Raw genomic sequence first — 23,209 nt, 5'->3', positions numbered from 1 at the left:
CTGACCCAGCCCTGAGCCCCTCATCCCTGGCACCAACCCAGACCCTGTACCCCCAGCCGGAGCCCTCACCCTCTCGAACCCCAATCCTCTGCCCCAGCCCTGAGCCCCCTCCCGCACTCCAAACCCCTTGGCCCCACCCCACCACATGAATTTTGTTATGTGCACCAATATGGAGGTGATGTGTCACGCATCGCTTCCATATTGGTGTACATAACAATATTAATTCCGCATATGGGTGGGAAAAAATAGAGGGAACACTGGTTGGGGGTAAACTGAAGAAAGCGAGAAATGTTCTAAAACTGGTAAGCTCCAGTGTGTGGATCATACACTGTCTAGTCCCAGTGCTATCAGGCTGAGCAATGCTAACTATACAGCAAGGAGCCTCCAGCAGCGTCCATGATAAAACAAGCATCATTATGAAGCAACTGTACAGCCTCTAAGCCGAAGCTGTCTGGATTCTAGTACATGCAGGATGTGCCTCTCCAGTCAAATAAAGGACAAACATATCACTTCATTCTCAAACTTCATGTATTGCCATTTAATTTCAGAAGCCAGTTCAAAAATTTCTCTACAGTCCTTCATGGACTTTGACTTTCTCTATTTCCTTCTCTGCACCCTCCACTCACGTTGGCATCTTCTCTGTCTCATCACATGATCTTGCCACTGTTGGTGCAAGAGCCTTTTCTCTGCAGCTCCTGTCACCTGGAACAGACGTCCTGTTATATGTCAAAACTTGATCTTGTTTTCTTCCTTATTACTGAGCTAAGCCAAATTCAGAAGAGAGAAACTCTGGGTCTCATTATAAGTCTCCTGATCTGTCTAGTTCCTTTCAGTAGCAAGGCTGTTCTTTGAGAACTCTCAAAGTCTGCACAGGCTGTTTTCCTACTTATTCATCCATCAGCATTTAAAGATTGCAAGTTGTCAGTATAGAGGCTTTCAGATACCTTATCGCACATCATATATTCCATTGTCCCAGTCACCACCCTCCTCCTTACCCCTGAGTTCCCAAGAACAGCTTTGCACACATGTTCTGTGACGGGGTTCTCAAACGGGGGGTCAGAACCCCTCAGGGGGTCACGAGGTCGCGAGCTGTCAGCCTCCACCCCAAACCCCGCTTTGCCTTCAGCATTTATAATGGTGTTAAATATATTTTAAAAGTGTTTTTAATTTATAAGGGGGGGTCGCACTCAAGAGGCTTGCTATGTGAAAGGGGTCACCAGTACAAAAGTTTGAGAACCACTGTTCTATGATAAGTGGTAATAATAATCTCTGTTGCTTTTTCCTTCCTTTCAGTGAGCTAGCATCTTAACGTGTTTAGGTGGTGTCTCGAGAAAGCTGACTAACACCCGTTGGGATGTTTCTTCGGTTACTGTCAGATGTCCGGTGGCGGACAGCCAGCCCAAGATGGAGAAGCCCGTCCAGCTCCCGGCACATGACCACATCTGCGGCAGAGCCTCCCCCCATTTCTCTGCCAGCTCAGGCACAGGTGGTAATCTGTGGTGGTGGAATTGTGGGCACATCCGTTGCATACCACCTCTCCAAGCTAGGATGGAAGGATATAGTCTTACTGGAACAGGGCAGGTAAGAGTTTGATTTTCTCTTTATTAAAGCATACTGAATCCAAAACCTCAGAACTATATGGGACTTGTGTACCCACAGTATCTTTCTTTGTGTGATCTTTCCATCATCTTACTTTCTCCCAGCATCACAGCTGCTAATACTGCACATCAATGATGAGACCTAAGTCAAACCATTGGCTTTGCCTTTCTTCACAGGCCCCCAGGGAATTCCATATTGTGAGCTCTACTCTACCCAGTGGAACTTTATAGGCCATTCTTAAAAGCCTAAATGCCTCACGTAGGGCAAGAAAAGTAACAACTTTAGTTTTCAAACTATACTTGAGTCTTCTCTTTCTCTTCCACACTAAACTTTCTCACTGCCATCATGATGATCTTGCTGGCCTCCCAGTTTATTTAAGATCTCTCACTCCAACTTCTGAACAAACTCCAACATAAACAAAGGAGCTGCTCCTTTGTTTGTCTACACGGATAAAAAAACCTGCGGCTGGTTCGGGTCAGCTGGTTCGGGCGGTGGGGCTGAAAAATTGCTGTGTAGGTTTTCAGGCTTTGGGACCCTGTGAGAGTGGAGGGTCCTAGAGCTTGGGTTCCAGCCCAAGCCTGAACGTCTACACAGCAATTTTTAGCCCTGCAGCCTGATCCCTGTGAGCTCAAGTCAGCTGACCTGGGCTAACTGCAGCCATACTGTGGGGCTTTTATCCCTCTGTAGACATATCCTGAGTTTATGATCCTTCATTTACTATATTAAATTCCCAGAGTCGTCTTGCCAAACCTTCAGCAATCTGTACTTAAGGCAGAGTCTAGGGTGGGGTCTAGATGATGAATTATTGAGTTGGGAGAGGACGTTAAATTTATTTGTGTGCGTATGTAAAGGACGCTAGGATGTAGACTCAGGCCTGCCTGCACAAATTTGCACCGTTTAGATAAACCTGTGCAAACCTCTGTGTGGATGCTATAAGCCATTTCTAACTGCATCTAGGATTGTCCACAAAGGGACTTAACTAAACAAGTAGATTTGTGCAAGTGTATGTGTAGACAGACCCCTAATATCCTCAATCCTGTAGCAGGGGGTCGGCAAACTGTTTGACCCGAGGGCCACATTGGGGTTGCAAAACTGTATGGAGGGCCAGGTAGGGAAGGCTGTGCCTCCCCAAACAGCCTGGCCCCCGCCCCCTATCTGACCCCTCCGACTTCCCGCCCCCTGACTGCCCCCCTCAGAACCCTGACCCATCCAACCCCCCCTGCTCCTTGTCCCCTAACCACCCCCTCTCAGGACCCCCCACCCCTAACCGCCCCTGGAACCCCACCCTCTATCCAACCCCCTTGCTCCCAGTCCCCTGACTGCTCTGACACCTATCCACACCCCCGCCCCTTGACAGGCCCCGTGGGACCCCACACCTATCCAACCCCCCCGTTCCCCGTCCCCTATCCACACCCCCACCCCCTGACAGGCCTCCCCGGGACTCCCATGCTTATCAACCCCCTCCCCCGTCTCCTGACCGCCCCCCAGAACCTCCGCCCCATCCAACTGCTCCCTGTTCCCTGACTGCCCCCTTGAACCCCCCGCCCCTTATTCAACCCCCTGGCCCCCTTACCAAGCCGCTCAGAGCAGCATGTCTGGAAGCCACGCCACCCGGCTGGAGCCAAACACGCTGCCGCGCTGCTCGGCTGGAGCACGCAACCCCGCCACCCAGAGCGCGGCCCGCATGGATGCGGGGGAGGGGGGACAGCAGGGGAGGGGCCAGGGTCTAGCGTCCCCGGCCGGGAGCTCAGGGGCCGGGCAGGACGGTCCCTCGGGCCATAGTTTGCCCACTTCTGCTGTAGTAGTTTTGGCCCATAGTTTTATGCATGTGAATAGTCCCACTGAGGTCAGCCTGCTGTCATGAGTAAAGTTACATAAACATCATCATAGAATCATAGAACTGGAAGGGACCTTGAGAGGTCATCTAGTCCAGTCCCCTGCACTCATGGCAGGACTAAGTATTATCTACATACACATTAACTGTTTGTAGACTAAAGCCCTGAGTTCATTCTGTCTGTGTTCCCTGATAAGTGGAGGAACCTAGACTTGCTAAGGTTACTGATGGGCAGAGTTAAGCCCTTGTGACATTTTAAAATAAAATAAACAATTTTGCAGTTTCATTTCAGTTGATTTTGTGTCTGCAAGGCCCAGCTTTTCTATGACTTTCATTAATGTGATAGTTTTGCATCAAAACACATGGAATTCCCCCTCCCCCCCAAGTTTGTGCTTGTGTTTAATGCAAGATTTAATCGTCATACAAATTAAATGTTGATGATCTTTCTCATAACGAGGCCATCTGAATGAAAATAGGTCTATGTGACACTCAAATGATCCTGAAAAATAAAGGAAAGAAATCCAGAAAATTTTGCATGTTCTTCATGAAATTGGACCATGTTCACAAAATCCTCACAATGTAATTTGAAAACCTCAATCTGGATACTTTCCACAGTCCTAGTGATTGTTGTCAGATGCTACCGGTAGGGTGCTCTGCTTTCTCCAGTGCTGATATCACTCGGCTGCGTGCGTGTGTTCCCTCTGTGTGCTGTCCCAGCTCTGCGCAGATAGCTGACACAGCAAACCCGACGAGAACCCCCAATAACCACAGAGTCTAGTAAGATGCAAAGTCACGTCGACTAGGTTTATTGCGACCTTGGACACAATTGCAGTTCCCCGTAGATTACTTAGTCTACCGGGCATACTACTAATAGGTGCCTCTTGGCAATGGACCCGGCTCAGTTAGTGGTGGGACTTTCCACTCCCCCCTTGGCCGGACAAAGATATCCACTCAGGGATGCATTCTTATACACAGATACAAACAAGTTACACATCACTCCTGACGTATTGAGGTGCAACCCCTCTACGCAGCAAGGTACAACCCCTCTACGTAGTAAGGTGCTGCCTCTCACCTTGTACATGTTGGTTCGAACAAAACAACACTATCCATCATATTCCCCTTTTGGCCCTGTCATTGGGATGGGTCAGCCTGTTCCTTGTGTGTGGAATGTACAAGTATGCGAATGTTCTGATATCTGGTGTCCAGTACCTTTTAGGTATGTCTCTTTTTGCAGCATCAGCCCTTTCCTTGCCAGCTTCTGTGAGCAGGGCCTGCCTCTGGCTCACAGCTTAACTTTGCTTTATGTTAGCAAAGTCTTGACCATTACTTTAGTTCAGGCCTTAGGCCTCATACCAGGCCTCTGATACCAAGGTTTATATCTCAGGGCCTCCTCTTACTACAGTGATCACTTTTAATGTGTCACTGTAGCTGAGGCCCTGTCTGTACTACAGCTGTAACAGAATCAGGGGGCTGTTGCATCACAGGTAAAAGGTATAGTATAGACAGGACTTAGCCATAGTCCTATAACCTGGTTAGCATGATTCACTGTTGTGACGTTATGAGTGTAAAATAATATTTCAGTGAAAGGTGACAGGGCCAGAAAGAGTTAATTAACTCAGACTGACCTGACCCATGGGTGAACTGTAGAAACTGGTTAGGAAGATATGTAAATGAATAGAGCTTTAAAATGCAAGTCTGCATTGTTAGAGGTAAAAGGGTAGATGTTTGCTCAGGGCTTGTGATGTAAGCAAACAAGTTTTGTCTATTGCTATAGTTTTAAATTCAAAGATCAAAAAGGAAATATTAACATTTGTGATGGTACTTGAGTGAAATACTATTATTGTCTATATGTCTCTTTGAAGGTTGTGGTAACCTGTATCTAAACTGTTTAATGGATAAATTACCCTGTGCTAATTGCCAGAATGTTTGGAAGGAGAATTAAGCCTATTGTTTTCTCAGGCCGAAAGGCTGCTGGAAATGTATAAGAACCCTGGAACACGATCCTGCTGCATCTCAAATCTGCTTTGGGTTTCAAGAGGGGGAAACCTTAAGCCACAAGGATTGAGATCCCCAGTCACTGACTGGAGTCACCCTGAATATGGATATTGGACTATAACTTATGGACTATTTCTAAAAGGACTTTTGGCAACTACAAGCTCACCTCTGCTATGCATCTGAACCTCAAGAATTGAATTCAAGTCTGTCTGTGTATTGATCTTTTAACCAACACTCTCTCTTTTCTTTTTTAATAAATTTTAGCTTAGTTAATAAGAATTGGCTATAAGCGTGTATTTTGGGTAAGATCTAAGTTATAATTGAACCTGGGTATGTGGCTAATCCTTTGGGATTGGAAGAACCTTTTCTTTTATATGATGAGATAAGATTTTCAGTAATCATCATCATATCTGACAGGTGTGTCTGGACGGAGGCCTAAGGCTGGGTACTTTAGGGGAACTGCGTTGTTTGAACTTCTAAGTAACCAGTGAGGCACTACAGGAGCTGTTTTGTGCTGGCTTGGTAAACCTAAGCATTGGAGTTTGTCTGCCCCATTTTGTTTGCAGTTCACTCTAATTGAGTGACCTCAGCTGGCTCCCACGGGCAGCACCGTCACAACTGTCTAAGATTTTGGTCTGGTTAAAAGGGATTTAGGTCCCATCTACACAACACCTTTTTAATGCATTATAGTCTGGTTTTCTGTCTTGCAGTCAAGACCCCATTTACTCCACAGTAAATCCTAGATTCTGTGGCAAAATCCACTGATTCTGCTTCAGCTTCACTCTCCCCCACATTTCCATGGTGTCTAGATTTCTGTATTGACAACTCAGAATTGAATCATAGACATTTTCCCTGGGAAAGCAGGAGACTTTGGTAGCTGAGTAGGGGCTTCTGGAACAAGAGGAGGCCCATACTGCCATTTAGGATTATGTTGGAGACACCATTGTTACTTATTACAGCAGCACCTAGAAGCTGCAGCAAAGGATCCCTTTAAGACACCAAATTCCCTGCTCAAAGCTTGCCTATAGCTGCTTTCAAGAGAAATTAGCACTAGGCCCCCTTCAGCTTTGGGTCATTGATAAGAAGCTACTGCTAGGGCTTGTTGCACTACCAAGTTTTGTTGACAAAACTTATGTCGACACCCAAAAGTCGACAAAACAAAAATCGCCAAAGGGTGTTTACACTTGTTCCCTCTGTTGACAGATCATGTCCACAATGGGGACACCATCATCGACAGGGTGAGCAATGCACTGTGGGTATGTATCCCACAGTGCAGTGTTGTGGGAAGGAAGAGCTGATCGCTGCGCATCTTGGGATTCTCTCCGAGTTCTCCCACAGCCCCCTCTGCTGCCGAGAGCAGCATCCCGAGTAGCTCTGTGAGCTCTCCGTGCTGAGGAATGGCAAAGCAGCACAGCAGTCTGTCCCCCTCCGCCTGCTGCTGTGTTCCTAGTGCCGGGCAGAACAGGAGCAGTCCAATGATTTGCTCTTTGTTTCCCAAACGGAGCAGCACGCAGATACTTCCCGGAGCTTTGAAAGGGGAGGGCACATACCTGCAGGGTAGCAGAGATCAAAACACTGAGCAGAGCAATCAGCGCAGGCATTGTGGGATACTGGCAGAAGCCAATTCTGTCGACAAAACAATCAACAGTGTCTACACTGGCTCTTTGTTGACAATAAAGGGAGGGGAAAAGACAAAAGTCTCTTGTAGGGGTGGAAGTTTTTTGTTGCCAAAACTGGGCGTTTTTCATGACAAAAGTCCCATTGTAGTGTGTATGCTCTTGCTGTTTTGTCGACAAAAAGCAGTTTTTGGCAACAAAACTTGGTAGTTTAGACAAGGCCCTAGACTCCTTTCAGTCCTTAAATATCCATTCAATCCTTAAATTACTTGAGTCACACAGAGAGGGCCTTGTATTGTTTGTCATTGCATTTCTGATCACAACAGTGGCTGTGAAGCTAATACTTAGTCCTGCCTGGAGATGACTAGATCACCTCTCAAGGTCCCTTCCAGTCCTATGAGTCTAGCGGTATGAAGTCCACGGCACTTACCCATCGTGCTGTGTGCACTGCTGGCCTGAGCTCTGAGCAGGTCCCCTGCCTGCCTTCCTTTGCAGGGAATTAACCTCTTTCCTACTCCCTTTTCAGTGGGGCATGTACACTTCATCATAGGTCCCTGGTGAGCTAGTTGCTATACAAGCCCAGTCCATGTGCATACTGAGAAAAAGCATTGTGTTAGAAAATCAGTTAACTGAGACATTTTAATTAGCATGACATTAAACATAGTTGTGCCTTTCGTGTTAGGGTGACCTGACATCCCTCTATTAGGGGCTTTGTCTTGTATATGCAACTATTCCTCCCCCTAAATAGTGTCCCGCTTTTTTACACTTGCTATCTGGTCACCCTATTTAGTGTACACAAGAATAGCTGTGTTTTAAAAACGTCAGCTGGATATTGTTTACGAAGGTTATAGCATAGACAGGCCTTAACCAGCTTACTGAGGTGTAACTTTCTTATGGCAGATAGATATGCTAGACAATAGTGAGCTCTGCGAAGGTCTGTGCGGCAAAGTGCAAGCTGGCATAATGGCAGGACAAATGGATGAATGGTTCTGGGAATTCTGGCAAAGTGAGAGCAGTGTGCTTAATCTAGTTGTCATTTCTGTACGTGTTCAGAGCATTTCAAAGGGGAGGATTCTTGTGGCACCACAGCAGCCCCTTGCCCAGTAATATAGATGTACAGTAGTTAGTAAGAACATATAAAAGTATTTGTCCACAGCCTTTTGTAATTGCTGCAGAGACTCTGCAAGGATGAAGGGGCAAAGGGGCTACGTCCGGCCCAGGGAGAGTCCAAGGAAGTCACATTTTGGAGAACAAGTCAAAAAGCGAAAGGGGCTAAGTGAGCACAGAGAGGTTTTTAAAAAGTGCCTCAGCTGAACGTTTTTCATATTGTCAGACTGTCTAAAGTGATGTTGTCATGAATTCTCATACATTTCAAAAGGTGAGCTCAGTCCCTTCAGGAATCACACCTGCCTGAGTCCTCTTGCTGATGTTTATGGTTTTATAGCCAGATTTTTGTATTTTAAAGTGTTTTTCTCTCACTTGTTGCTGTGTGAAAGCCCTATACAAACAGGCAGAACTGATTATAGAGGGGAAACAGTGAAACTGATACTACACAGAGTGCTGTTTAATATGCAATGTAAACAAGTAGGAAAAATAGAAATACTTTTTTTCTTTAATTTGTTTAATTACAGTCATTTTAGGCATCACTTTTGACAGTGGGTACGTAAAAAGTGAGGGTTTTTTATCTTCATGGTGCTCCTATAATAGTACTCAAATCATAACATCTTTCATCTTATGAACTTTATGTAAATTTTACACATGGGGAAACCTGAGGCAGAGCTAGCCTAGGCCTTGTTAAGGATCTTCAAATCCTAGCCTAGACATGTTAACCTACACATTTTAAAAGTATAGTGTAGTCCAGGCAGTGTGTCTTGACTATATTAGACTTTTTAAGCGGTTGTTTGCTAACAGCACACCTTAAACCCCAGCCTACATGAGACCTAAGTGACTTTCCCAGGGTCAGACAGTAAGCCAGTGGCAGGGCTGGTATTAGAACCCAGGTCTTCTGATTCACATCATTTTGCTCTATTCACTCCACCATGGTGCCTCATCGTGGTGTTATTTAACTGTTCCCTAGTAGGCTCTGTGTTGACATCTTGTTGGGATGAATGAAGTGAGGGGGCAGAGCATGCTTGGCAGCTGCTGCTGACTGCTGATTGGACACTTTGTTTTGGAAGATGAGTGAACACAGTAGCAGTGCAGCAGTTTGCATGGGATGCTTTTTCTTTTCAAAGGAAGAAAAATATGGACTCAACCCATTTTTTTAAACAATAACTTGGATTCTGAGGAACACAGCAAACATTGCTAAAAAGACCCTGAAATGATGGAATTCAAGCAATTTTCCCCACAGTTAAAATTTTCCACCTGTCCTGCTGATGAGTTTTCCCATAGTATTTTTCCTGGAAACAGAGGGCAGTGTTTTTAGCACTCTAAACTTTTTTGTATTCTCTCTTAATTTGCATGCAAAGTTTCATTGTTCACACATTGACAGGATTAGTTGTTGCAGCCTGTGGGCCATTAAATGCTCCAAAGCATCTGTTGTGTAGCTCAGGTTTTGAGCTTAACATGTGACAGAAATCTGAATTAGCTGTGAAACATATCTTGGTTGTACCTAGAGGAGGTTTAAAGTTTTATTGCCACAATAAACAATAGATGTCTGAATCTCTGTGCATAACCAGTTGCTTCTCTACAGTGATTCTCTATAGGGCGCTGAGGTTATAGAATCATAGAATATTAGGTTTGGAAGAGACCTCAGGAGGTCATCTAATCCAACTCCCTGCTCAAGGCAGGACCAACACCAACTAAATCATCCCAGCCAAGGCTTTGTCAAGCCGGGCCTTAAAAACCTCCAAGGATGGAGATTCCACCACCTCCCTAGGCAACCCATTCCAGTGATTCAGCACCCTCCTAGCGAAATAGTGTTTCCTAATATCCAACCTAGATCTCCCCCACTGCAACTTGAGACCATTGCTCCTTGTTCTGTCATCTGCCACCACTGAGAACAGCCGAGGTCCATCCTCTTTGGAACCCCCCTTCAGGTAGTTGAAGGCTGCTATCAAATCCCCCCTCACTCTTCTCTTCTGCAGACTAAACAAGCCCAGTTCCCTTAGCCTCTCCTCGTAAATCATGTGCCCCAGCCCCCTGATCATTTTTGTTGACCTCCGCTGGACTCTCTCCAATTTGTCCACATTCTTTCTGTGGTGGGGGGCCCAAAACTGGATGCAAATCTCCAGATGTGGCCTCACCAGTGCCAAATAGAGGGGAATAATCACTTCCCTCGATCGGCTGTCAATGCTCCTACTAATGCAGCCCAATATGCCGTTAGCCTTCTTGCAAACAAGGGCACACTGTTGACTCATACCCAGCTTCTCATCCACTATAGTCCCCAGGTCCTTTTCTGCAGAACTGCTGCTTAGCCAGTCGGTCCCCAGCCTGTAGCAGTGCATGGGATTCTTCCGTCCTAAGTGCAGGACTCTGCACTTGTCCTTGTTGAACCTCATCAGATTTCTTTTGGCCCAATCCTTCAATTTGTCTAGGTCACTCAGGACCCTATCCCTACCCTCCAGGTTATTCATGTCTTTCTGATTATGAATTCCTGTCTCAAAACCAAATGTGTGGGATTATAGGACTTGAAATGTCTGCAATAGATGCCCATACCAGATAACTTGGTGTTTTTTAAAGTCATCTTCACTAGCAAGACATTTGTACTGCAGAGGGCAGGAGATAGCTTGAGATTACTGTTCTATCGGAAGGCTGTTGGATTAAAGGTAGATATCCTGAGTAGGGTAGATGTGCCCACTGCTCTGCTCGTTAAACTGCTGGATTTTAGCAGAAGTTTCCAAAAAGTATTCAAAATAGAATGAAAATGTTTTGCTTACTCAGCTGTGCATTTTTTTTAATGAGACCATGCTGGTATCGCTGTGTGAATGGAGACAGAATACACCAGATGGACATGTAGTTTTACAAGATGTGTACATGACACTGGAGCAGACAGTAATTTCCTTGAATATGGTCCCTCTCCTGCTTGGTGTGTTTCACCAGTTGCCTTTATTGGAATCATTAGTCATTTTGAATTAGTTTCTAGGATTGTAATGTCACCTTCTTCTTCGAGTGCGGTCCCTGTAGGTGCTCCACTCCAGGTGATGGTGCGTCGCGGTGCCGTTGAGCGGAGATCTTCGGTAGCAGTGCCTGGTCAGGACGCACACACTCAGCTGCTGTCTCACGGTGTCGTTAGGGTCTGCCTGAGCGTGCGCGTCCCGCACCCACCTCAGTTCCTTCTCAACCATCCTCGGCTGAAGACGGGACTCGGGGCAGTGTTCATCTCTTCCCTGGTTACTCTAGGAAATAAGTAGAGAAAAATAGAAGTAGTTAGCTAGCCATTTCCCGGTTCTCCCTTTCCTTTAGCACAGTTCGTCATTTAAAAAAAAAAATGTCCCCTCAAGTTAGTCTCTTGTTGAGACTTCCTCCGCCGCTTATAATTCCATTATGGTGGGGTTGCCAGGCTTTCAGACATGTGGCTCCTGCAAGGAGTCTATGCCGCGGTCCGGTGGGCACTCACTCTGCGTTAAATGCCTCGGCGACACACACGTCCCTGCGAAGTGTCTCCACTGTACCAACTTAAAAACTAGAGCTCGCCGGGACAGAGACTTGCAGCTAAAAATGCTCCTCATGGAGAAAGCTCTGCAGCCGCCTATGGAGAAGGGCAGTAAACTCTCTCCCTTACGCTCCCCTGCCAAATCAGAACCGACCGGGAGCATGGCTTCACCCTCTCATGTGAAGAGGCAGGAAGCCCTAATGTCTCCTCTCAGAGACACTCAAAAGGGTAAAGGATCTCACACAAGGTCTTTACCCTTGGTGCTGACAGCACCCAGAGCAGGCAACTCTGATCACCCCAGCACCTCACGCGGGGCGCAAAAGCAGGGACCCGACTTCCTGCAGCGGGAAGCTCTCCTCCGCACCAGTCTCACTGACACCGACAATGGACCTGGTGCCGGCAGCGCATTCCACCCTGGTGCCGACAAGAACGTCGGCACCAAGCCTGTCTGCCACCCCCGGAGCAGATTCAGACCCCCTGCGGGGCTCTCACAGATGTCTTGCAGCTCCTACAAAACCGAAACAAAAATCACTCCATGCTGCCGCTCACACTTCATACTCTGCAGCACACCAGCCTAGGGATCAACAACAATTCCTGCATCAGCAGGCTATCTCTCTGGCTCCTGAGCCCGACTCTCTGCTCCTCAACATGGAGCCCTCACTGTTTGAACAGCAGCTCTCGCCACCTGACCTGGCTACTTTCACAGATAGTGAGAACGACACACAGCACCAGGCAGAGTTCTCCCCGCCTGAGTCTCCCCCTCCACTGGAGCCATACACACCCCAAGACATGGCGCATCACAAGAATCAGCCTCACTTTCCCTACTTTGTCCCCCAGTGGCCAGGACCCAACCTTTCCTGCCCGGTGCCCTGGCCTCAGTGGTACCCGTGGTCAGCTCCTGCCACCGCTCCTCCTTGCGCTCCTTCTAACAGACCGCAAGCTCGTCCTACGCCTATATCCTCAGCTCCATCAACATCTAGAGCTCCTGAACCCCTTCCTGAAGAGGTGGGCTATGAACCCTTCCCGGATTTACTGGCTCCTGCCTCACCATCAGCCTCAGAGGACACCCTCATGCCTCCACCTCCACAAAACGTGGATGACTTTAAGCAATTCCAGGAACTTTTCAAGAGAGTGGCACTCAGCCAGGACATCCCTTTGGAAGAAGTCCAGGAGACACAACATAGACTCCTCAAAATCCTCCAACCCTCTGCACTCTCAAAGATCTACCCATAAACGAAGCCCTCTTAGATCCAGCTGATACTCTCTGGCAGACCCCTGCCTCCATCCCACCAACATGCAAGAAAGCTGAACGTAAATACTACGTGCCCGCGAAGGATGTCGATTTTCCCACCCACAACCCAATTCTCTTGTGGTGGATGCAGCGACGCAGAGAACAAACAGCCACACTACCGGCCCACTCTGCAGGACAAGGACCTCAAACGCCTTGACCTCCTGGGCCACAAGGTTTATACCTCTTCTACTCTACAATTTAGAATTGCAAAGTATTGCGCCCTCCTCGCAAGCTATGACTATGACAACTACAACAAGCTCTTTGATTTTACCTCCAATATACCGGAGGACAGGAGAGCGGACTTCAAGTCAGCCTTGTCAAAGGTCAATTGGTGTCTAGGATGGCACTACAAACGTCCATGGACATGGTAGATACAGCAGCCCGCGCCACTGCAGTGGTGATGCGCCAGTCTTCCTGGCTGGCTGCATTCGGTATCCCCAAGAATTTGCAGACCAAAGTGGAAGATCTTCCCTTTGAAAAAGAGAAACTCTTTTCCAAAAAAAACAGATGAAGTCCTTCACACTATGAAAGACTCTAGAACCACTTTGCGCACATTGGGCATATACCCATCCATCCCTAGGAGACAACAATATCAACCTTATCAGAGGCCCCGTGCACAACAATATCACCGACCCCAGTCCAGACCATATGACACTGGGAGAATCCGCAACAGACCTCCTAGGCGCCGGCAAAACAAGGCGCAACCAACTACTTCCCACCCATCGGGTAACAAACAGTAATTTTGAAGTGCTGCTCGGGGGTCTGCGCGGCCACCCCTTGACTCCGCCACTTATTTGCCCATTTGGCTACTGCCTCCAGGCTTTCCACCATGTCTGGCAACAGATCACACAGGATCGTTGGGTCCTGGAAATAGTTCAGTCAGGTTACTCCATCCCTTTCCTATCTTCCCTGCCCACCCTTCCCCCTTCCCCGTCCCTCTTCTGAGATCCTTCTCACGAGCACCTTCTCTGCGTGGAGGTGGCTCATCTTCTCCACCTGGGTGCAGTGGAACATGTACCAACGCAACATCCGGGAAAGGGTTTTACTCCCACTACTTTCTGACCCAAAAGAAAGTCAGGGAGTGAAGACCTATATTAGACCTATGCTGACTGAACAAGTTTGTACGTGTACAAAAATTCAAGATGGTCACATTGGGCACAATAATACCCACGCTGGAACAAGGGGACTGGTTCACAGCCCTCGACCTACAAGACACCTATTTCCATATATCCGTTCATCCAGCACACAGACGCTTCCTGCGATTCACACTCGGACATGCCCACTTTCCATACAGGGTACTTCCATTCGGTCTCTCCACAGCACTACGGGTATTCTCCAAGACCCTAGCTGTAGTTGTAGCCCACCTCCGCAAACACGGGATTATACTTTTCCCCTACTTAGATGACTGCCTTATCAAAGCCAGCTCTTACAACGAGATGTTAAAAGCGACAAACTTTACCATCTCTCTTTTCCACAGCCTAGGCTTGCAAATAAATTTCCAAAAATCCACCCTGATACTTACACAGCAGATAGAGTTCATAGGAGCTCACCTGGATTCGATTAGAACCAGAGCCTCGTTTCCACACAACAGATTCCTCACTATTATGCATCTCATACGCACGATCTCTGTTCGCCCCAGAATACAGGCACGGATCTGCCTACAGCTTCTTGGTCACATGGCAGCTACCACTTTCATGGTCAAATACGCCAGGCTGCACATGAGATGCCTTCAGGGCTGGCTCAATTCCAACGACAAACCCAGCAGACACAGTTTCTGCATAACACTGACTCCGCCACTGAACATATTGGCTTCCCTACATTGGTGGACAAAACCAGAGAACCTATGCATGGGTGTTCCCTTCCATCCACACCCCCCAGTACTCATGCTCACCACGGACACTTCTCTGATAGGTTGGGGAGCGGACCTAAGTGACCACAAGGTACAGGGCCGCTGGTCCCCCTCAGAGACGTGTCTGCACATCAGTCTTCTAGAACTCAGAGCCATCAGGTACGCTTGCCTTCACTTTCTTCCCACCATAAAGAACAAGTCCATCCGAGTTCTGATGGACAATATAGCATATATGTTTTACAACAGGCAGGGAGGAGCACGATCTCATTCCCTATACACAGAAGCCATCTGACTATGGAATTGATGCATACAACATCACATAGAAATCACCGCTTCCTACCTGCCTGGGTGTCACAACGCTATCGCCGACACACTTAGCAGACATTTCTCCGAGGAACACGAATGGGAATTACATCCCACGATACTCCGACAGCTCTTCTCCCACTGGGGCACTCCGTCGATAGACCTGTGTGCCACTCCTCAAAACCCCAAATGCCGTCTATTTTGCTCCAGAGCAAGACTCAGACACACATCTCTAAGGGACGTGTTCCTCATTCCTTGGAACAACTCCCTCATGTACGCTTTTCCACTGATTCCACTGATTCACAGGGTTCTACGCAAGATCACAGAGGACAAGGCCCGGGTCATACTTATTGCCCCAGCTTGGCCCAGACAAAAATGGTATCCTTACTTGCTATGCATGTCCATCCATCCTCCAAGGACTGTCCCCGACAGGCCAGATCTGCTCTCCCAGAACTGCGGTCAGCTTCTCCATTCGCAGCTCCGGAAACTCCATCTGACGGTGTGGTTCCTTCATGGTTTCAATCCCACAAATTAGCCCCAATACATCCTCCTGCACAGTAGAAGGGACTCCACTTGTAAGACTTACCTGCAAAAGTGGAAAAGCTTTTCCATCTGGTGCTTCCACAGACGCCTGACACCCCGAACTGCAACCCTCCCTGATATCTTAGACTATCTTTTCGAACTAAAACAGGACGGGCTTTTGCTCAGTTCTATCAGAGTACACCTCGCGGCCCTTACCACCTTCCATGACACTCTAAATGGCTATTCACTTTTCGCCCACCCCACCATTAAACGCTTCCTCACGGGCCTGCAAAATCTCTACCCTGAGATTCATACACCAGTAGCCTCCTGGAGTCTCAACCTAGTCCTCCGCGCTCTTATGAAACCTCCTTTCGAGCCCCTGGCTACCTCATTCCTGCTCCACATGTCCATGAAAGTGGCTTTCTTGGTTGCCATAACGTCAACGAGAAGGGTTGGTGAAATAAGTGCCCTGATGGCCTACCCTCCCTACACCATTTTCTCTAAAAACAAGGTTAACTCCGACCCCACCCCAAATTCCTCCCCAAGGTGGTGGCTCCCTTCCATCTTAACCAGCCAATACACTTGCCTGTATTCCATCCCAAGCCTCACACGACTCCACAGGAAGCAGCGTTACATACCCTTGACGTCCGACAGGCTCTTGCATTCTATCTTGACAGAACTAAACCATTTCGTAAATCCCCATGGCTATTTGTTTCTACTACTGAGAGATCAAAGGGTGAGGCTATCTCTAAGCAAAGACTCTCCAAGTGGATCTCGGACTGCATCAGATCCTGCTATCAGACCCAGAAGGTTCAACCACCAGAGAATATTAGAACTCATTCTACTAGAGCAATGTCAACATCCATTGCCTTCCTCCACAATGTACCCATTACAGACATATGCAAGGCGGCCATGTGGACATCTGACCACACATTTGCCAAACATCATGCTATCACATGGGATACCACGGCAGACACCATAGTCGGCCATATGGTACTGTCTACCATTATCCCTCACGCATATCCAAAGTCCCACCAACCATAGTGGGTACAGCTTCACATTCACCTGGAGTGGAGCACCCACAGGGACAGCACTTGAAGAAGAGAAAGTTACTCACCTTGTAGTAACTGAGGTTCTTCGAGATGTGTGTCCTTGTGGGTGCTCCACTACCCACCCTCCTCCCCTCTACTTTGGAGTACTAATCAGACAACTCTACGGTAGAGAAGGAACTGAGTGGGGTGCGGGATGCGCGTGCTCAGGCAGACCTTAACGCCGCCACGAGACAGCAGCTGAGCGCGTGCATCCCGACCAGGCACTGCTACCGAAGATCTCCGATCAATGGTGCTGTGACGCACCGACACCTGGAGTGGAGCACCCCCGGGACAGATATCTCAAAGAACCTCAGTTACTGCAAGGTGAATAACTTTCTCATGTGCATAGCTCAGATGAGCAGTTTGAGCTCTGTATAGCATAGTAAACTATACACTGTGCTATGGGCTGCTCTGTCGTCGTGAGGACACCCCTCAAATTCAGTCAGCTCTGTGGTGCTTTCCTTTGCGTCTTTGACTTGGGAATGTGCTTTCGCTGGTTGAAGACTATTTGCTTATGCTGTAGGGAGTGGTGTCAGTTCTGTTTTATAGGTTCTTTGCATGTGTAGGTCATGGTTAAGGCTACGATTTAGTCATGGGTATTTTTAGTAAAAGTGATGGATAGGTCATGGGCAATAAACAAAAATTAACGGCCCGTGACCTGTCCATGACTTATACTAAAAATACCTGCATTTAAATGGGGGGGGGGGGCGCTGTGTGTGTGGGGATGCTGCTGCAGGGGGGGGGGGCGCCTGGGGCCAGCGGCTCCAGCTGCTGAGGGCCACAGATTGCAGCTGCTCTGGCCGACCGGGGACTGCGGCTGCTCCAGCCGGCTGGGGATTGCTGCCCAGGGCTGCTCCAGTAGCTGGCCCACTGCTTGGGCGGCAGTGGGGTCAACCACACTGGCCCCTGCAGAAGTCACAGAGGTCGCGGAAAGTCACGGAATCCATGACTTCCGTGTCCTCCATAACAGACACGGAGCCCTAATCGTGGTAAAAGCACCCTTCAGTGTCCAGCTTTGAATGCAGTCTCACTGTACTATGCCTCATTGGACAGCAGTCTTCCTGCCACCTGTGTTTCTTGCTGGGGTGCAAGTATAGGGTGCATCTTATCAACAAGCAGCTAAAAATACACTCTGGAGCTGGAATGCCCAGTGGGGTTTTGTTTGGAGCAGGGGTTGGAGGCATCTGGACATGGGATCTGCCCAGTCAATGGAGTACTCCAAATGGAGACGGCTTTTAACTAACAGGGTTTATTACTCTAACATCAGCTCAAGTTACCAGGAATTCATGCCTACCTCAGTTCTGGGCTGTTCTTTCTCCCCCTTTCCTCCTTCCCATATCTTACTGTGATTTCACCTTCTTGTAGCTACACACACAAGCAGCAAACTCTGGCCGCCAATAAGAGGGGCTGCAATGCCCAGGGCCGGCTCTAGCTTTTTTGCCGCCCCAAGCAAAAAAAAAAAAAAAAAACGGCCGCTGCAGGGAGCGCGTGGAGGGCGGTCAAGGTGGCTCGCAGGGGGGTGAAGGGCGGGGCCTGCCCGCTCCCTCCGCCCGCTCTCAGCCGGGCGAGAGGGGCTCCCCCCTCCGGCCTTGGGGTGCCTCTCCCGGCTGGGCAGGCAGAGCCCCCGGGGGCTGCAGGAGGTGCTGGCTCAGCCGCTCCTTTAAAGGCGGCTCAGCCGGGCCAGGCTCAGAGTGGCGCGGGAGGCGGAGGCCGGTGCAGGTGGCAGGGAGTGGCGCGTCCTGGGGAGCCCAGCGGCATGGTAAGCGGCGGGGATCGCTAGTTCCTGCCCCCCCGGGCCAGGGTCCGTGCCCCTGCAGGGCTGGGCTGGGCTGGGACTGGCGGAGCGCAGGGAGCCGGCCGGGGGATCTGGAGCTGCGGACTGGGCTGCCAAAGCAAAAAAAAAAAAAAAAAAAAAAAGAACCAGGGCAGGGCGGCCAGAATGTGCTGCCCCAAGATTGGCCGGAATGCCACCCCTTACAATGTGCCACCCCAGGCGCGTGCTTTCTCGTCTGGTGCCTGGAGCTGGCCCTGGCAATGCCTAGTGCATCTGAGAGATTCTTGTCCTGAGGCTGTCCCTGACCCAGAGGCTCTGGCATGATAGTATTTTGTATGAGGCCCCTGCTGTATTTTCTCCTGCAGGCTGGCTGCTGGCTCCACTCGATTCTGTGCTGGCATCGTGAGCACAGTCAGGCACTTGTCCATAGAGCTGAAGATGGCTGACTATTCAAACAAGCTGTATCAGCAGTTAGAACAAGAGACAGGAATCAAAACAGGTAAGAAAAGGAACCTCTGGCTCAGTTCCCTGCAAAGTGGATTCACATGAACTCCACTGCTTTCTGGGACTTGGAATGAGAGTAACACTAGCATGTATAATTGCTGGTTTCTAAGCACTGAATGGGGCTTTAGCCCTCTCAGCTTGGAAACACTCCCATGGCATCCTCACGTTTGGATTGCCTGCTGCAGTCATTTAGAACACAACACTTGTTACAGGTAAGGGCAGAATTGTTGAAAGAAAACTGCCCCCATTATGCTCAAATCAGTAACATAAAAGTTAATCAAGTAAGAGTTAACTAGAATTAACCATGAAGCTTATACAGATGTATTCATTTTTGTATCTCCAGCCTGGGCAGCAATATTAGCATAAAGTACTTGTTTATATTGCATGCACACCTGCATATTAAAGAGGGAGCAGAGGATGAGAGCCCAGTAGCAGCAACTCCACACCTGTTTCCAACCAGCTTTAATAATAGCATGCGAGAAACTCACAGATCCACAGGGTGAGTTTGCCTCAAGCCTTTAAAGAGTCTGTCAGGGAGCATACCCCTCTTAGTGCTAGTCCCTAGGCCTCCACTTTTTGCAAGGGATACCCTGGAGCTCCATTACTTTGAGGCTGGGCCCTGGCTTCAGCACTACTGTTTCTCACCGTGGCTCCTTCAGTAAGTCCAAAAGAACCTGAACTCCTGTTGGAGGGAGACTTTACCCCTTTGGGAGCTATGCAGCCAATAGATGTTTGCAGCAACACAGGGCAGCCTTTTCAGTACAGGACAGCTTTTATTAGTCAACTAGCATACAATATTTTAGGATCCTGAAATTACAATGGAAAAGCAAAGCTTACATGCACGGCTGGACAGCCTGCCTCTTTCACCCAGAATGTCCAAGATTCAATCTCTCTCACTGCACAGGGCAGCAGTATCTTTATAACAGTTTTCTGACACCTCAGTTCTTTGTTTCCAGCCCTAGTCACCCTGTTTGCACATGATCTGCCCCCCTTGGCTCCCAGTCATTAAAAGTTAATGTCCAGTCCATGGTCTTCTATTGTATCTCCAAGGGAAGCCAATGATATGTTGGCAATTCTTGATAATTCATTGATACCAATCCTGACATGCTTATGTGACCTACATACATCTCTTAGCTCCCTGTCCTAGAGAAGATGACAACCCCTTGAGTCATAGTAGATCACAATATAAAAGTGAATGGGGAAACAGTCATACGTTTTTCATAAAAATACAGAAATTTCCCACATTCTCTACAACTACATAAATAGAACATACTTCACTTTTCAAAGTCATGCACTCAAAAGTTAGGATGTGCCAGAATTAAGTTTCCTTCACAACTTTAATTCAGTCCCCTTGTATGTATGTGTTATGAAACAGTATGCCTCATACAATGCACAGAACGGATGGTGTTCTCTTAACAACAGCTGTTCATTGTATGGCACCATGTCTTATTTACTGCATGTTGTTTTGAAGGCAGAACTGTTAATTTCCTTATTGGCTTTCCATGATGCTCGTCACTACAGTACCTGAGTCCTTCACAAACATTAATGAATTTATGTTTACAATACTCCTGTGAGATTAGGGGGGTGTTAGTCCCCTTTTACAGATAGGGTCTAATATATACACTAATTTTGGGTGCCCAATTTGAGACATCTAGGATCAACAGATTGGACATCGGAATTTCAAGTCGGGCATGCAGAAAATAAACACGCATTTAGTGAGCACTATGAAAAGTTTAAGTGACTTGCCTAGTATTGCATAGGAACTCAGTTACAGAAACGGGTAGAATCCAGTTCTTCAGGCAAGCATTCAGCTGCCTGAGCCATGAAATCATCATTTCTCTTCCCACAATCCTCTGACTCCTTCACCACTCCACTATCGTGATTCACCCCCAGAGCAAGTACCGCTTGTGCACTGAATGAGTCAGGGGTCCTATGGGAAATATATTATGTGATCATGTAATGAAAGATTATCTTGATGCATATGTATACACAGGGGGCCAAATTAAGGTTTCAGGGGATCCTTAATTCTAGCATTTCCTGAGTTCTGAGTGCTTGACTTTTAACATAGTTTGTATGTATTTTCCTAGGTTTTAAAATATGCAAACTGGAAAAACAGAAATTCCATCATGTGGCATCATATTGAAACCCACATGGGTCATCAGCAGGGTCAAACCTTTAGATCCACCATATGAGTTAAACCACACAACTAATGAAGTAACTGATAGCAGTAATAGGTTGTCACACTCTGTGGACCAGCACTAGAGGGGATGGGACACTGCCAGTGGGTTTCACAAATAGAGGAATGCTGAGACTTGGGGAGCTGAGGTGCCATTCTGGGATCTGAAGGGGAATGTGATCTAGTGGGTACAGAGCTTTTTGCCTGCTGTCCCCAAACCTGACCCCTTCTGCCAAGCCCCCTCCAACCTTTCCCTGTCCCAGACTCTCTCCCTTCCCCCAATTCCCAGCTCCTTGCCCAACCAATCCCAGTCTCCCCTCCACCCTGCTCCTCATCTGTTCCGTCTGTCCACCCCCAGCCTCTGGTGACACACACCCATGTTCCCCATTACCATTGGGTCTCAGTCCCAGTGTCCTTCCTTGGGCTTCTTGTCCAATCTCTTTGTCACCGCCCCCATCTTCTTGTCCCAGTTTCCTTACCCAGCTAGTCTTAGTTCTTCCCCTTAACTCCATCTCCTCATCAGATCTGGCTCTCTTCCTCCCTCTCCCCCATACCTCTGATTCAAATCCCAATCTCCTTGCCCAGCCAGTCCCAATATCCCCACTGCCTTCTCCCAAGATCATCTGATCTCAGTCGCCCACTTCCCGGCTCCCAGTCTCTGCTCAGCCAGTCCTAGTCTCCTCCCAAACACCAATTCCCAGTCCCAATTTCTTTCTCCCTGTCCTCCAGCTACTTGTCCCAATCTACTCTTCCTGGCATTCCCTTCCCAGATCTTGTTCCCTCTGCATTTGAATTGGGCATCCTCCTCCTCCACACTGCCTGGACTGAACAGAGGCAGGACTGAGAGCACAGCAAAATCAGGCTCCCTGCTCTCAGTTCCAGTGACCAGCCCTGATCCAGTCTGCAGTAGCACAGAGCTGCAGCTTCAGGGAAAGACCTGCTTAGCCCCAGACCAGAGCATGCGCAGGGTGGGCACAATCTTTGGGGATTTAGATGTGAAACTCTAGCAAGTCTCTACTGTGCATGTGTGAACTGTGATTTTTCAAAGGCATAGCTTGGTTAAATTTGGTTGATTTTCACAGGGACGGTAAAAGGTACATCCCTGACACAAAGGCCACCCCCTTGCCAAATTTCAGGTCCCTGCTCCAAAGTTGAGGGAATTTTAGCTTTTTAAAAGAAAAGGTTGCCAAATTTTTTAACATGGGCAATGCAACAAATTTTTTCCTAGCCTCATTCTCAGAATGGCTGAATCATTTAGGCTGAAATTTCAAAATTAGCCAAAAAAAAAAAAAAAAAAAAAAATCAGTTTGAGGCAGACAACTGACATGGAAGATTTCAGCCCACACAGTTAACATTTGGCAGAATTATAAGCAACAGAAAACAGGGTCTTACAGTGGATTGTGTCAGGCAACCTTAATAGTCAGCATTACCAGCCCTGCCTATAATTAAGGTTAATATTTAAAGGGTCATATTCTCCATTAAAGCCAATGGAGTTACCTTGGTGCCAAAAGGTTTACATTCATTTATTACATGTTAAAGTTTTTTCTTCAGCTTATTAAGCAGTTATTAGAGCACATGGGGCAATGGTCTGAATTCCTAGTTCTAGCCTCTTACCCTGCCAGTTTCTCCTTTACTGGGCAGGAGTGTGTGGAATATAATCTATGAGAGTATTTATGAACCTGAGTAACTTTTAGTATAAAGGAGGATTAAAATAATTTTAGTAGTCTAAATTAAACTGTGCCTTCTAAAACAATTGTAGGTTACTAGCTAATCAGTGTATGAATGTGGGAAGCTGGGCTTTCTCGGCTGCTGTGTATTGGAAGCAATGATTCTGCTGGAAATACAAGGGCTTGGAGAACCTGCCCAACTCTGACTTGACTTTGGTTGGTCATTGTTCTAGGTTACGTGAAGACAGGCTCTATCTCACTGGCTCAGACGCAGGATCGACTGATCTCCCTGAAACGCATTGCGTCAAGGCTCAGGTACATATAAGAGAGAAATTGTACCTGATCTTAAATTTTACCTGTGCTTGCCTTTCCTGAGAGGCTAATGACAAGCATC

General features: G+C 47.8%; 1 protein-coding gene and 1 long non-coding RNA gene across 3 annotated transcripts in view; both read left to right on the top strand.

The window, feature by feature from the left end:
* Window positions 1-1,492: 1,492 nt before the first annotated feature.
* On the top strand, window positions 1,493-5,707 carry LOC135888809 (uncharacterized). The gene is made up of 2 exons (XR_010561900.1): window positions 1,493-1,581; window positions 5,393-5,707. It is a non-coding gene; the product is annotated as an uncharacterized LOC135888809 (long non-coding RNA).
* A 13,183-nt stretch (window positions 5,708-18,890) lies between these two features.
* The window catches only part of PDPR (pyruvate dehydrogenase phosphatase regulatory subunit), a 32,760-nt gene continuing 28,441 nt past the window's right edge, over window positions 18,891-23,209 (top strand). For both annotated transcript variants that reach the window (XM_065416594.1, XM_065416593.1), the window contains exons 1-2: window positions 18,891-18,967; window positions 23,049-23,130. In XM_065416594.1, coding sequence (XP_065272666.1) covers window positions 18,907-18,967; window positions 23,049-23,130 — 143 coding nt within the window. In that variant the 5' untranslated portion in view covers window positions 18,891-18,906. The remainder of the gene's footprint in view (window positions 18,968-23,048; window positions 23,131-23,209) is intronic.

This window comes from Emys orbicularis, chromosome 14 (genome assembly GCF_028017835.1).
Source record: "Emys orbicularis isolate rEmyOrb1 chromosome 14, rEmyOrb1.hap1, whole genome shotgun sequence".
Classification (NCBI taxonomy): Eukaryota; Metazoa; Chordata; order Testudines; family Emydidae; genus Emys; species Emys orbicularis.
The sequence above is the reverse complement of the archived record's forward strand: the minus strand, read 5'-3'. Positions and strand labels throughout refer to the sequence as shown.